Source organism: Sinocyclocheilus anshuiensis, unplaced genomic scaffold (assembly GCF_001515605.1).
Source record: "Sinocyclocheilus anshuiensis isolate Anshui unplaced genomic scaffold, SAMN03320099.WGS_v1.1 scaffold438, whole genome shotgun sequence".
Taxonomy (NCBI): Eukaryota; Metazoa; Chordata; class Actinopteri; order Cypriniformes; family Cyprinidae; genus Sinocyclocheilus; species Sinocyclocheilus anshuiensis.
In genome coordinates, this window is record NW_015546118.1 from 197160 (window position 1) to 213974 (window position 16815).

The window sequence follows — 16815 nt, forward strand, 5'->3', positions numbered from 1 at the left end:
TCACTGACTTTTAAATTAAATGTACCCTCCTGGTTGAATGACCTGCCCAACTCAGTCCGAACAGAGTCCTTAGCCATCTTCAAGAATCGGCTAAAAACACATCTCTTCCATCTTTATTTGACCCTCTAACTCTAGCACTCTCTACTCTAATTCTATTCTAAAAAAAAAAAAAAAACACGTCCATTTTAGACTTGCACTCTATTCATTTGCTGCTTGTTTTCTTTTCTTTAAAAAAAAACTAACACTTGCTTTCTAATCTTTTTGTATTCTATCGGTTTTCTTTTCATTTATTATACAATTAACAAAAAAGACCTCTAACACTAGCTTGCTCTATTCTTTTTCTATTCTATCTGTTTTCTTTTTATTTATTATATAATAAAAAAAAAACCTTGCTACGTGTACTGCGTTAAGCTAACTGAGACTTGTTATAGCACTTGTATATCATTGCTCTTTTGTTGATTTTGATTGTTTCTATTGTCCTCATTTGTAAGTCGCTTTGGATAAAAGCGTCTGCTAAATGACTAAATGTAAATGTAATGTACCACTCATACGGAAACTGTTACTGTTAATGTAATTCAATCAGATTCAATCCCTTAACCTTTCTCTTATTTATCTTATGATATTTTTTTCTGTGTAAATATTTTAATGGCATTAATATAGCCTAAAACATCCCCTTAAATGCCAAAAATTGATCTTGACAGATTTCTTTGCCAACAGCATTTCAAAAGAAACCACAAATAAAGCTAATTATGCTAAAACTGAGGACAGAATGACTGACTGGAAGGCGTGTAAGTTTAGCCATGACACAATGCAACAAAAATCTCCCTGTTGAGACATAAAACAACTACCCAGCCGGCTCCGTGTCTGAACCAAATGCAGATCAGTGGTTAAGAGCAACCTGCACACCGAGGTTAAAGGTTATTGATCTGCGATTGATTGGAATGCTGTCACGTTTAAATGGAGTATGTAAGTGCAGCGTGGAGACCATTAGAAATACATTATTTAAGAGTCAGTAAAGACGATCAAACCTGAGACACACACTAGTACAATGACATGAAATCAATACTGGATCCATTTGCTGAACGTAATGGGTTTCTTAAACAATCATTAAGGGCACTTAACATGACTTTTATTTAGTACTTGATACATGCGAGCACACGCACGCACACCGATGCACACACATTTTTCTTTTTCTCCAACCTGTTGTATAGGAACAAAGGTAGTAATGTGTGTGTGTGAGCACCACTGTCAGAGTGGAAATGAAGATCCGTCACAGTCGCCAACACAATTTCACGCCAAGTTTACCGGTTCAGGCACGCACGCACACACTCACGCACACACTTATTCACGCATAGTGACACACAGAAGTTTTCTGAGCCCATTGCTCATCGTGACAACCAGATCATCTGCCTATGGCTGCGTTCCCAGATACACATACTTATAGAGGACTGGCACACCACATACAGTCCATGTGCACATGTAGGTGGCTAGTTTTGCTTGTATACAAGTGATTTTTTTAACTGGGCTGTATGTGCATGTGTAGGTGTGTGTCTCTTTTTGGTCCAAGCAAATGTTTTTGTTGTAATACCGTGTTCTCAGTGTGCTGAGCTGGGCCTATCGGGGGCTTTCTGGGTGGGGCAGTGTTGGATTGTCATTCATGATTCCCTACTGACTGAGTGTGGGAGAGAGAGAATAAGAGAGAGAAGTGTGTGTGCTGGAGTGGGGGGTGTGTGTGAAATTGGTCTATTATCTGCTTGAATATTCCATCAACACCCTCCTGAGTTCCTCCATTACAGTCATTCCACCTCCTAGTCACACACACACACACACACACACACACACACCTTCTTGGGTGAAACTATTCCAAAGTTAATCTACTGTATTTTGGACCAAAACCAAATCCAACATTACACAATGTAAGGCCTTCGCCCACACATACGTTCACAAACATATGCACCTTAATTGCATGCAGACATAAATGCTAACTTAGCTTATCCAACAATGATGTCAATTAGTAATACTAGGCACAAATAAGAAGGAAACGGAAAAGTTCATTAGGGCAGAGACATGTTAAGCCACAATCACCACCCAGTCGACTTTATCTAGCTTTGGGCTGCCTGGTAACAAATGCTCAGATATTAACACTCAAGCATGTGTGAACAGGAAAACTGGGTGTATATAGATTGTCTAGGTATGTATGTGATCTAAATGATCATGAAATATTAAATGAATCGAAAAATAAACAATATATAACTATATTAAAAAGTTTGGGGTCAGTTTTTTTTTTTTTTAAGAAATTAAAAATTTTATTCAGGAAGGATGCACTGATCAAAAGTGAGACATTTATAATTGTACAATATATTTCTATTTCAAATAAATGCTATTCTTCTGAATGATCTATTCACCAATCCTGAAAAAATGTGACATGGCTTCCACAAAAATATCAAGCAGCACGTTTTCAACATAATAAGAAATGTATTTGAGCACCAAATCAGCATATTAAAATTATTTCTGAAGACTGGAGTAGTGACTGCTAAAAAATTCAGCTTTGCCATCACAAGAATACATTATATTTGAAAATGTATTAAAATAGAAAACGTTTTTTTTTAAATGATAATAATACTAAACAATATTATGGATTTTACTGTATTTTTTGAGCAATAAAAACACATTTAAAAAGATAAATGGTAAGCATAAAAGACGTCTTTAAAAAACATTAAAAAATCTTACCGAACCCAATATTTATATGTATGTGCATGCTTTTTAACAACTTTTATACAAAGTTCCAAGTGCTAGATTATGTGTGGGTCTGTGTGTGCTTTGGTTTAATAGCAACTGTGTGTAGACCGCAGTATGGACATATTAGCGAATAGCTGCTGACAAATGCACTCCAGTAATTTCTTCTTGGGTGTGTGTGTGTGCGTTTGCTCTCTTCGAGCTTGTTGCAACGAATATTTTCAGTTCAGGCTCGAGGTACTAAACGTCAGATAGTCTCAGATACAGAAAGAGCAGATTAAAGAAATGAAGAGAGGAAAAAGAGGGCGTATGACTGGCTGAAAGGTCTTAACACTCAGACTAAGGTGGAGGGGCTATATTTAGCTCCGAGTACTGGTGAAATAAAAGGTCAGATATTTGTACGTATGCAAAAGGACATGTAAACATTACACACAAAACTGCAGAAAGAATCACACAGAAAACACCAAAATGAGCCTCTGCTAACTAAAAGTCATGTATCTTAGAACACAAACGGCTCTTTCTGCCAGAGCTGATGACGTTCAGCCTTAAACAGATCACATGACTACATATATATAATTTCTAAATGTGCGGCTGGCCTTTCAGACCTGATCTAAATGTGGGTAATGAATAAACTGACAGTTCACACACACAAGAGCTCAAAGAGTAAAAGCTACACCACACTTGTGTTATCTAAACACACACACAGGAGGACTAACCCTTCTCACGACACGTGGCTCTCTGAAGAACCACACACACAGAGACTGGTTGTATAGTAGATTGACAGGACACCATGTCACTCAGAATCACACCTTACTCAGGGAGGAAGACATACAAATCAGTCACAGACCTTACAGACATATTTGCCATCAGTCACGAGCAACTGAAATTATTAATATATGAACTAGATTAATTTTGATTCAAGTCATATTTTAATATGTGTCACCGTTTGTTATACGGTATATTGTAGTAGTTTTGCACTAAAACAACAAGAAATAAAAGCTAAAATCAACCATTTAGTTTCAATTATTCAAATTATATTTTACAGCCGATAGGGGGCGGTATTGATCACTGAAAGGATTAGCGTTAGCTTTGTTTGACCATCAAATATCATTAGAGTCACTCTCTTGGATGTCTTTGGGATAATGATCCTAAATCTGTTATTAAACGCTTTTACGGTGAAGACCCGTGTTTTCAGCTGTAAGCCGTGATGTGTTGTGAATATAAAACAGACTTACGTATTTAAATAACTCCATATAAACTGAGAAGGGAAACGAAAATACAACATTAGAGATAAACGTACGGAGTAACCATAGTAACAAGTAGTCAGCTTTGCTACACGTTGTCTAAAGAAAATATTAATTTGCGGCATATTTGTCTGCAGACAGTCAGTCAGTTTCTTAAACTCAAACACTTTTGAACGTCTTATCTTTAAGGAGAAAGACTATGAAGGTAGAATGACGTCAAAAAGATTTGCATACGCAGGGTAATATTTGTGGAAGTGTACATAAGACTGTAAGCGTAAATTAAATTTGCATGCGCAAGAGAAGCTTTGTAAAGGTGTAAATCGTGTTTCAAGCGCAAGAAAAAAATATTTGCAGCATTTTACTGTTACTCGTAAAATCTTTTTGACGTCATTTTACCTTCATAAAGACTAGACTCACTGTCCGTTTCTGTAAATACATCAGTCTTGCAGCTGAACTTCTCTGTACAGAGAGGGACACCATGTTGCGACGTTGCCCTAAACGTGCGCTCCGATTGGTCCGTTTCGGAATAGGGCGGGGTTTAGCAGCTCGGTGGGAGTGGAGGTGATGGATCGCGAGCCACTGCGCTGTGAACGGTGTGCGGGACTGACTGCGGACGCACCGGATCCACGGTTGAGCGCCGAACAACTCCAAACAAGATCCAAGGCTAAAAGACGCGTCATTAACTCGCAGAGGAGGCGCCGAACTGCTGGAGTTTCCCCATCTGTTTATATCCTTGAGAAGAAACTGTGTGCACCTTTCTGCACGCGAGCCAGGAGCGGACAGTAGCTGATATCCCGTCTATCAGCATGCACGAAAACGCCAGATAATACAATATCAGAAGCAGCAAGACTCGGGAGTTTACTTTTCATTGTTCTTTTTCAAAGAGAATCCAAATGGAATTGGACAGACATTTTTGGCAGTCCTGTGACTGACAGTTGGACACTTTGAACATGGATATAAGGCGATAAATTTTGGACAAGAACGGTTGCATATCAACATTGATACATATCAACAACGCAGCTCTATGATCTGGGATCAAAAGCAAAAGGAGTCTAATTTTAAATCTGACACATGATCAGGACCGGATTTGTGCACCAACCCGAACCCCAACACGGGATGGATGGTCCTTATACCTGTGTGCATATCACTCACCCCCTATCTAGCGTGATCTGACCTTTTGTGAGGCTAACCTACTAGCTCAACCAATAGATGAGTGCAATAAAAGAGTCAGGCGCTGCCGTCTACCTAAGTGCAAGGTAGCAGCGATTTTGGTAATAGAGAAACGTTGGCCCAGAAGCCGCCTGTGCAACACCTTTTTTCCCCTCCAGGCAACGCTAGAAAATTTGGATTTGGAAGTTGAGCCATGGAGCCCCTCCGCCTGGACGCCTAACCTAGTCCGTTGCATGTGGTTCGGTAACCCGGAGTACACTCGATCGAAAGGATCTTATCTTCTTGCTGGCTTGTGTCTCTCCGAGAACAGTGTAAGATGGCTGGAAGTGACGGCTCGTGGAAATATTACCTCTGGATTCTGACAGCCATGTGCCGATACGCGTTACCCGCAGCCAAATCACTGGAGTCTGTCGTGTGGAATTCACAAAATCCCAAGTAAGTGCAAGAGCGCGTGTTTAAACCCCCCTAGAAAGAGCATGAAATATAGTCTACGCTCTCAGATTAGTGATATTACTAGCTGGACTTGTATTGTTCATAAAAAAGTCCGATCTGCAAATCTCCGCTACTCGTATCACGGCTCGCTCTACCGGTATGATGACATGAAGCTCTCGTTGAGCTCGAGCCTGAAGTGACCGTGCAAGCGCGCACTCTCCCGGGGATATACGTTAACACAGTTGTCGTACTCCACCGGCGATTCTCATCAACTCACAAAATCCCTTGTTGAGGGGGATTCGACAACACTTTTATGCTAGTACGACTTCGTTAAATGTTTATGCGAAATATCGTAAATTTTAATTATCTCTTAGGTTTTTTAACTACGATTTCGGATACATAATTTTAACGTGTGGTCTTGACGCGGGCCTAATTCTCCGTTCAGTACTTTTAAAAAATTGAAATAGGTAACGTAGAACGGCTACTGTTACTCTATGTTTTTAGCAAGAACCACTCTCTCTCGGCGTGTCCATCTTTTCTTCTTTTCCCCTGAGAGGCTAACTGAGTATCCGCCACCGGCCTGCCCAAAATCCCGGCGGCCCGGTGGCTCTTTGCGCCTGTCATATTGATCAAATCAGAGTGGTGTCGAGAGAGTTAATAGATTTTTAAGCGGGGGTTTCCTAGACGCGCATAAAATCTCCCTGATTGCTGCTCATAAAACGTTCAAGGGAGCGTCCAACATGTTTACTTAACCTGAATAATGGCTCGAGACGCCACTGAAGCTTGACTCGACAGAATAATAAAGAAAGCTTATTGTTTAATTTTGCATTCGCAAAATAATTAATAATGTACTTATTTTTTTAACTCAATGTATATCGTAACCAAAAGTTGATTGTCTTATTAGTTGACTAACATGATGATGTGTCTTGTTTGCACTTTGTGTGTGGAGCGTTTTTGTGGAATACTGGCTGGGTCTCAAAACCTAATGAGCTGCCTACCCTGACAGCATTTGTTGGGGCATCATAGGCTCGTCTTGGTAGGCAGCTCAAAAGGTTTTGAGTCACAGCCGCTGAGTTATGAGCGTAAACGGGGACAGGAATAGTGCACATGTGTTTTTCATCTCGGGGGGAATAGTTTAATTAAGGAGTCTCTCGGTTGGCTTTGTAAAAGATGAGCAAAAACTTGAAAACTTAGCATGTGAGACCCGAGGGGCGACGCGAAAACATAAAATTGTGCTATAAATGCATAAAATTGAAAACATAAAAAAAAACCGCATCGTAAATTACAAATGAACATACGTTTATTTTGTTTTTGTTGTTTCATTTGTACTGTTCTCATGCTTAAACTGAGTAAGGGAGAAAAAAAAAGGAAAATAAATAGTTAGCTGTTTAGAAGTTGGGAAACACTTTATAACAACTTTAAAATATATATTTCCTATACAGTTAAATATAGTTAAACATTATTACATTGTATAACGCTTAACATATATTTAGTTAATTTACAGTCATTTAGAAATGTTTTGAAACATTTATACATCAAATACATTGATATCTTGTAAGCACTGTACAAAGTTTTAAATGACTTTTTAAAGTTACTTTATTAAAGTTTTACTAAAATTAATTTAATGCAGCCCCTTAATTCAGACATTTCATATCCATATTTTTTTTCCATTTATATCTTTTAATTTTTGCAAGTTAATTTTTTTTTGTACGTTGAAAAATAACCCATTTTCCTACATGCAAAGCACATGGGCCCTGAAGATTCAAAGTATGGAAAATGTATGTTTTGAGGGTTTTTATTATTATTTTAATTAATATATTTTTAAATTGTGTGTAGGAGTTAAACCCATTAGAGAGATCTTCGAAATCAGCAACATTTGAGCTTCTCGTCCTGCGAGAAAAAAATCATATCAGTCGCTGGAGCCCCTCTGTGTGTGGATTGTTTTACTCGTTGAAACTGCTTTGAGCTCCATGGCTCAGCAGATGCGCAAACTGGCCTGGTCTGTTTTACCACAGTTGCTGCATGTTGTTTTAAGTACTTAATGTTTATTTACTTACAGACTGTGTATGTGTGTGTATGCACCTGTGCATGAGCATGTGTGTTGCTTAGTCACAGGTTCAGGGACCCTGACTGAAGATTGAGAGGAAGAGAATTTGAAACAGTGTTTAAAGTCGAGAAAAATAATATCAGAATCATTTGTTAGTGAACATTCTTGAGTTTAACGAGAGGCACGTCCGCAAATTTCAGTATCATTAAAACAGCGTAACAACTTGATGCACAAGGATGAATTGGTCGTTGAACGCAAAGATTATCCTAAGCACTCTCATAAAGACATATGGGCCTCGGACAAACACGCTCTTTGCGCTCTATCTCTGCAACGGACATATGGGAGTGTCCACCACCACTAAGTCCAAGCCACCCTTTAAACCTCTTACCAGACTCTCAGCAGTGAGACCATCATACACACGCTCTCACACACAACTCTCTTACCCATAATAATGTGCCATTTGTGTTTTAGGTCAGACTTCTCTCAGACTGAATGTGAATTATAATTGAAGGACTGTAAAATTAGAAAAACTCCGGCTGCGTTCTCCACCCCTCAGCACACTGATATTTATATCAGCAAAACGCAAAGTTTACTGAACGCTAAAGCTACCGCTGTGTTTTCTGTAGAAGAAACATTTGGTGGAACAAGAGCTTCACTGATTTATTTTGTTGACACAATTATGTAAATTTAATTACTTCTAGACACAACTACACATACGCGCACAGACTTACCGCTGGTTTCAGATGTATAATTCTGTTCCTATCTGCATGGTTCACAGCTATAATTTGGACTGAGAAAAATGTAAAAGCGACACCCCTCCCTTCCTCTGCCTTGAGGGAAGAAAAGAGAAGTGGAGTCTGCTGGGAATGGAGAGAGAGCAACAGAGAGAATAAAGTAGCTAATCACTGGGACAATTATCACATTGAGGCAGAGATTTCAGGTTATATCTTATTCCCTTAATGTGTCACACACTATGCACCCAATCAAACACAAACAACAAACTTCCCACGTACGTCATCAAATTCTTCTAGTTACAAATTAATATAATTTTACTACATTCAAGTTCTTGGCAGCCACTCGCTTATCAAGAAAACACTCTAGCTCTTTAGAAACAATTTTCTGACGAACGACTGCAAATTAACTACATTTCTTTTGGCTTTCGGATTTTTTAAGAACAAAGTAAAAGGGAATCCATGATATATGTATGAATGTGCCTGTGTGTTTTGGCCATATTCCAGTGCTAAGGGAGGAGATGAGGAGCTAATTGGAAATCTGTCTCTCATTAGCTCAAAAATGCTACTGAAGTACTTTACTTATGTGTGTGTGAGTGTGTATTCAAGCGTACTAGTTTGTTCATTTACCCAACACTCGGTGGTGCACAATTAGTCTTAATCAGCAACTTCTATGTGCACATATAACTGTCTAAAGCAGTGGTTAAACATCCAGTTTAGTTCACGAACACTCTTTAAAATGTAAAAAAAAAGAAGAAAAAAAAAAAATCCAAAACAAACTGCCTGAAAATTACGACTTTTTTTCTGCCGAAGATATTCTGAAAAAGTGTTATTTTGGACCCCACTGACAAACTCTTCGAAATATCAGTAATGTTCCACAGATTAAAGAAATTCATACAGCTTGGAATTGAGTTGTAGTAAATAATGAAAGAATGTTCAAGTAACTGGAATTTCAAGAAATAACTAAGAAGTAAAAGAGAATTCCAGGAAAGTATAAAATAAGCCTATTTATGTAGGCCAGACTTAAACCTGCATCCCTCTGAGAGGCTCCAACCTGTTGCAAAAACATGCACTGATTTGCCGCGTCTTGCGAATGTAGAAGTTTCCAAAGGCATTTTTTTGGGGTCTGAAGAATCTGATTATGATGACATGAAAAGACATAATGACCTTTGACCTGCTAGGGGATCATGTTGGTCTCAACTGCGATCAAAGTTACGGATTTCCACGGATGCCTGTGTGACTGTTCGGGAGCATTTAGGACATGTTTGGGCATATATTCAGTCATCTACAGCAGTAATAATTTTTCTCAGAGTCGTGTTACTTTCAATCATGTGTCCTTGTGCATTTACGAGTGTGTACGCATGAATCTGTGTGTGTGTGTATGTCATGATCAGTGGTGTTATAATAGGAGTTGACAGTGAGGAGATTAACTCTGTCAGAGTTTCAATATGTTGAACAGCAAGAGAGGACTCACGCAGACTCACGCACACACACTTCCCTCTGTCTCAGCCGGCATTTCCACAACAGACCTGTTACTCTCTGAAGTGTGTGTGAAGTGGCTTTTGTTCCAGCGTTGATAGCATTTCACGGTGTTGTGTAGGGCTGCACGATAAATCGCATGCGATATTTAACGCGCATCTTCGTGCAGCCCTAGTGTTGTGGATGTTTGTCAGCGTGTGTGTGTGTGTGAGTTGCGTTCTATAAATGTTATATCCTGAGTCTAACTATGTGACGTCTATAAAGCATGTACATTTTAACGGGGATTCAGTTTGCAACTTAAAACCGTATTTCTGTAGTCGTTATATAACAAGGAGAGAGAAAGCGAGAGGGGTTGGCATGAAACCTAATTTTTATTGTACATCCGTGTGTGCGTGCATGGCGAGGGCTTCATTAACAACAGTGCTTAAGTAACAAACGCACATTGTCTGTCCCTGACCAAGCATGACCGCTGGGCTCTCACAGCCTCCTCAAATGGCTCTCACACGCACAGACGCACTCCGAGCCCGGCGCCCGTGTTGTTTTAAGGACTGTAATGTTTGTAGTTGTAGGGTCTGTTGGAGCACACGACGGAAGAGGAGCAGTGGCAGCTGCTGGGGGGTGGGTTTACTTAGCTATACTTTGGGGACAAAATTGTCCCCAGAAGTTAGCTAAATTTGGATAAAACCTCCCTTTGGGGAGGCCCCGGATATCCTCAGAGGTCAAAATCATTCATAAATCAAGTCAATTATGTTTTGTAGAAAATGTAAAAAGGCTAAAATGTTTCTATTAGGGTTTTTGGGTTATGGTTAGTCTGTTGTAATTATAATTAGCTTTATTTATAAACAGTAGAAGTCTGTGCCGGAATGTCCACATTTAGATAACTAGGTAGACATGTAAACACAGGCTTTTTAGGGGAATTCAGTGACGTCTGCTAATTATTTCAAGGGACAACTGACCCAAAAATAAAAATTTGTCATCATTTACTCACCCTTATGTTGTTCCCAACCTGACTTACTTTGTTCTGTGCAATATAAAATATATTTTGAGAAATGTCTCAGTTTTATTTTCCATACTCTAGAAGTCAGTAACTAAACAGTAACCAAAACTGTAACAACATGAGGTTGAGTAAATGATGACAGAATTTTTAGTTTTGGTTGAACTATCCCTTTAAGGTGGTTTCCGTGGGTTCATGAATAAGCTAAACATTCAGCGCGCTGATATAAATCAGAGTTTCATAGTAATAGCATCTGATAAGATTGCTATATCATGGTACCATGTAAACAGCCAAAACGTTTCGTAAACAGTCCCACTATACTTTCTCCTTTGTCCTGTATTCATCATGTACCACCAAAATGACACTATTGTGCCATTTCAACTCGGTTCAGAGGATATCATTACTTTACTTTACCCAAGGCCTTAACTTCTAGAGTTACAACGAGAATTCGGACACCATTTACTCACTTCATGTCCTTCCAAACTTGTTAGATTTTCTGTCTTCTGTGGTACACAAAATGTTTTTGTATCCCAGAATGAAAGCAAACACTTCTTTTTACTGTCAGGCTCCAGTAGGGGCAAAAGAACAATACAAGTATAATAAAATTAGTCCTTTTTACGCATACACTACATTCCAAGTCTTCTGAAGCAATATGATAGCTTTGTGTGAGGAACGGACTGAAATTTAAGTCCATTTTTGCTGAAAATTCTCCCCTCCATCAGAGCACTTAAATATCTTTTACACAATAAACCATACAAAATTTCCTGCCTGAAGACAAACCAGGTTTTTTGAACTTATCTTTTAAATGAGATTTGAGAACCAATAATTTGTCTTTGTCCCTGACACAAAGCTGTCACGTAGAATGTAGCGCATGAGTAAAATGCACTTTTATTATAGTTATTTTTTTTTTGGATAAAATTATTGCAGATGTACATTTCAAGTTTTATATAATATATAATAAAAAATGTAATTTAAACTTATTTTATATTGTAGTTAAACTCTATGGTTTACCTCATTCTAACACAGGATAATACCTAAAGTTTGCTTAGAACGTGACAAGTCACATCTAGGTTGCAGGATAAAATCACTACAGTGCTGTGGTTTAGGGTGGATGCTCGTGTGTATCATTATAGTTGGGCCGGATTTCTGTCTCTCTGTAGCAAACCGTTTCCTCTCTCCTTCTTCTGATCAGCCATTATGCAAATACCTCGACTCATAAACGTCAAACAAACCCAAGACGTTAAACACCAGTTTCTCGGTCTTTCTTTTTAAAGAGGGAATAGAGCACTGCATCATCTCGATTAAACCATCTCATGAAAGATCTGACCATAATGTGTCTCTCCTTAACAGCACACATACACGCTTCCTTTTGTACAACAGCTGCAACCTTCCCTGCAAAGTGACTTTGGAAATTCAGAGAGCCTGTCACACACACACAACAAACATAAGGGCGTGAGGTGGGAAATGATTAGCGTTCTGTAAGAAGAGGTTTGCGATCGGTTGGTTCCTTCCCCTTCTCCGTGTGCACATTCACACTCTCATGTTTGCTTTCTCCTTTGACTTTGAGAGACAGTACACACTGGTGGATTATGGGCATATATATCTACCCTTAACACATTTATGCTCGCATGTAAACAAAGAGAGTCACTGCAAGTCTAGCAACCTGCTTAAATTCTGTTACGTATACTCGTATACACACACACACACACACACAGCGGACCATTAGTCACACCCTTTTAGAGTTCAAAGCTCCTCCATCCTTTTTTATCCACTTTCCAGTCGACAGCTCAGACCATCACACTCACTAAACCCATCATTCCTTGCCTGCGTGTGTGCGTGTGTGTCCGGAGAAATGGTCACGCTTTCAGTCAGCTAAATGCTGCTACAAAGCATCAGAGAATCTGGAGTCTCCAGCCTGCTTTCATCTCCAGCTGATCTGAGCTCAGCGCTCTCTGCATGCAGTTTCAAATCACAATAACCTTTATTAGCTGAGAACAGAGCTCTCACGCAGCGGTTTTAAGCTGCTTAGGGTTACCTGCCATTAGAAGACTTACTCCTGAACGCACACCGGGAGCTCAAACTTTAGTCACTGATCTTAGGTTTGGTTGAAAACACACAAATATCAAGCTCAGGACGCCCACAGATAGATCAGGCTGAAAGCTGTTTACTGGTCTGGGAGCTGTGGAAAGCAGCTTTTAGGGATACGTCTGAATCAGCCATTTTAAAGGCTCATTATTATTTAAAATGGAGGGGAGAAGGAGTTTAGAGCCATTATTGGTGAGACAGTGATCTCTGCCTGCAGCTGGACAGAACAAATGGAAAATCGAATTATAAAACAATGCTGAAAACACACTCTATGCACACACACAGCCACACGGCTAATTCATAAAACATGAGCAAAAAAGAGAGTTTGTTCATCTGTGTGTGTTTACATGTTTGGCTGTGCTTGTGAGGCCTACATTTTGGAAATGCCCTTGAAAAGTGAACCTGACAATACGAAAGGCTCATAAATCATGTTTTACTTCAAATCTGCTGATATCGACAATATATCGGGTTTGGAAAATATCACCAGAAAGGACGAAGCGTTATTATAATTCTGGCAAATACCGATAAATTAATATGTATTTTCATGTAATGTCCAATAACTGAAAAATGGACAATTCTATACAGTTTAAACGTTTGTATTGTGTTGTTATATATTTGTAAGATGTGACAGTAAAACATTTACATTGTTACAACAAAAAAAATGCTATTTCATAATTGCTTTTCTTTTAAACGTTCTTTTCATCGTAGAATCCGTCAAGATATCTCAAGGATCAAGATTCCACAAAAATATTAACTGCTTTTAACATTCATAGTAATGTTTCTTCAGTATTAAATCAGCATATTCGAATGATTTCTGATGGATCATGTGACACTGAAGACTGAACTAATGGCTGATGAAAATTCTGCTTTGCCATCACAGGAATAAATTACATTTTAATATATGTGTTCAAATAGAAAACTCGTTTATAATAATATAAATATATATATTTATATAATAATATTATTTTAATATAATACTTATAATATAATAAAGTTCTTTTATATTGTAAAAATATTTCACAATATTACTGTTTTACTGTATTGTTGATAAAATGATGCAGCCTTGGTGAGTCATTGTTCAAAAACATTAAAAAAGTTTGAATGGAAAATATAACACTAAAAACTAATGGGAACAGATTTTGAAAAAAAAAAAAAAGCCAAATATCTAGTGTAGCGTCAGTTCTGGCAGGTCACGTTAGTCAGGCTCGCATCAGCTGACTCTCAGCTGATCCCCATCAACCTATGGGAATACGACACCTATCTAAGAATTGTCAATCATCTTTGACGATAGTGGTCCTGACAGAAATAAAATTTAACCCCTTTATTAAATCATTTTATTCTTAAAGATTTAACTTTAGGTGAGTGTTTAATAATCTCAGTGTAAAAATAGAGGAAATTTACTTTCACAGTTAAACATATCGCTAAACAAGTACCAATATCATCACCTCTGTTAAAAAACTTTTCGAGTCTGAAATGTTGTCGCTAATGTGGTGAAACCAACATGTAAGATGTTTAGTTTCTGTGTAAGATGAGGGGAAAAGCTACGTACACTTATTCTAGTCCACATTACCATGACAGGCATGCTGAAACACACACATAAAATGTGACGATGGAGTTATTTAGTGTGTAATGACAACTTGTCACTGTTCTCTTGTTGGTTTTGGTTCCCAAGAGTCTCTCTATCACTCCTATTATATTTCTCAGAGGTGTAAATATCAATCAGTGATGCGGTCACAGATAACTACACGTGTGTTGCTATTAGTAAAATGACAATTTCTTCCCTGTGTGTGTGTGTGTGTGTGTGTTTGATTTCTTCTGCTGTTTTCTCCCAGGCATTTCAGAGTGAGCTGTCAGCCAAGTATAACCTGTTTGTATGTGTGTGTTTGCAGTTGCTTTAATTGCTCTGTAATGTGAGATCCTGTGAGAAAGAAACACACACATAGACACTGAAACTCTTTCTGCATCACTGTGACCTGTGACTCGCACACACACACATTAAGAGCATAGATATTATACTCAGTGTGTGTGTTTAACGCTGGTATCCTGGAGGAGCTCTAGAGGAATTCATACCTTTCATCTCACACTCAGACAAACACAATACTCCTGACAGTGAGTGGGAGAGCAAATATGTGTGTGTGTGAGAAAGAAAGAGAAGACGAGACGAGAGAGACAGACTTTGACAGAGAGAGTAGAGACCAAGTAAATATGAGCATTTCTGGCCGTCTTTTTTTTTTTCCCTTTGCACCCTAAATATATATACTGTCTGCCATAGCAACTGCAACCACTGTGTCATTGCATTTGGAGACTCATAAAGTTGGTTATGAACGCTATTATTAATTTAATGAATGCTCTTTTGCTGTTATAACTAACAGTGTTATTAGTATTCAGTTGTTATTTAGCGAAACTGAGGTGTTGCCATCCACACAAAAATTGTAACACATTTTATACACCAATTAGTGGAAAATAGTTTGAAACTGTAGCTTACTTAGGTTGAACTGCAATAATAAAAAAAAGCTCAAGTTATTTGAAGGACAGAAAAAACATTTGAATGATGGCAGACTAGATAATTTGTTTAGAAAATCAGGAGGGTTGCTCAAAAGAACTTAAATGTACACAAAACAAACCCATTTATAGAATGCTTATTGTAAAATTTGTAGTGTTATTTGCTTGTAGTTATTTACCCATTGAGAGTAATTTAGTATAGTACTGCAATACTTGTTTGTCACAATATTTAACAGCTACGTATTTATTATTATTATTATGTATTTGTAGCAAAATTAACAGGTTCTGTAAAGTTGGTAAAATTGCCCAATGAATTTTATTTTCTCTCTTGTAAGTTTGAGGTAAGAAAATTCTAGAGTGGCTCAAGTCATTGTTTCAGAGCTGAACAGATGTAAGATATCTTCTTGCATTACGGGAAGACCTGTCATACAGATATCTTCCTGTAAGCTTGATGTGAAACTATCAAATGTCACAAGAAACTCGTGCAGCAGTCCAATAAAAAATATGAACTAGTCACATTATTTCAAGGGTATTGTCATCACAACTAAAACGGCAGAATGCACTGCATCGCAAACTAAAAATAGTTTTGTTATTGTTTTGTGGGATCCCAGGTGATTTACACCCATACCACCAGCACCAGTCCTACATGGGGATCAGGGTGAATGGAAATGTTATGACACTGGTAAACAATAAAGTGGAAGAGTTCTTGTGAATTCTGTTGTATTTGCAGATTTTGATAGTTCAGTAGGGAACTTTAGCTTGACCTCTAACCGCTAACCTCTTTGAACTGGTGAAAGTAATATGAGTGGAAAACCTGCAGCTAAAGACAGAGGAGGACAGCAGGAAACAAATCAGATGAAGAATATACTTTTGTCTGATTGTGTGATGGAGAGTTATCATATCGCTCCAGGGCCGACCTGGTGCACTATTGCCTTTTGACTAAAAATCCCAGAAATCCCCTTTGCTTGCATTCGGTGTTTCTATCAGATAGGATATGAAAGGATTAGCCTATATATTTAGATTAGGATTTCATGCAGGATATGAACCTTCAATAAAACATTTAGCTGTGTAAAAGTAAGAAACCGGTTTGTAAATTAAATAAATACTGTTTTTAATTAAAGGGGTCATATGATACGATTTCAATTTTTCCTTTCTCTTTGGAGTGTTACAAACTCTTGATGCATAAAGAAGATCTGTAAAGTTGCAAAGTCTAAAATCTCAAAATCAAAGAGATATTCTTTATAAAAGTTAAGAGTCAGCCACGCCTACCTAAAACGGCTCGTTCTAACACGCCCCCACATGTCTACGTCACGATGTGGGAAGATTTGCATAACGCTGCCCAAATGTTCACGCAAAGAAAGAAGGCGTAACTTTTATTCTCGCTGTAGTATTGTT

General features: G+C 38.2%; 1 protein-coding gene across 1 annotated transcript in view; it reads left to right on the forward strand.

The window, feature by feature from the left end:
* The first annotated feature begins 4553 nt into the window (after positions 1-4553).
* The window catches only part of LOC107700912 (ephrin-B1-like), a 42271-nt gene continuing 30009 nt past the window's right edge, over positions 4554-16815 (forward strand). The window contains exon 1 of the mRNA XM_016502763.1: positions 4554-5585. Coding sequence (XP_016358249.1) covers positions 5467-5585 — 119 coding nt within the window. The 5' untranslated portion in view covers positions 4554-5466. The remainder of the gene's footprint in view (positions 5586-16815) is intronic.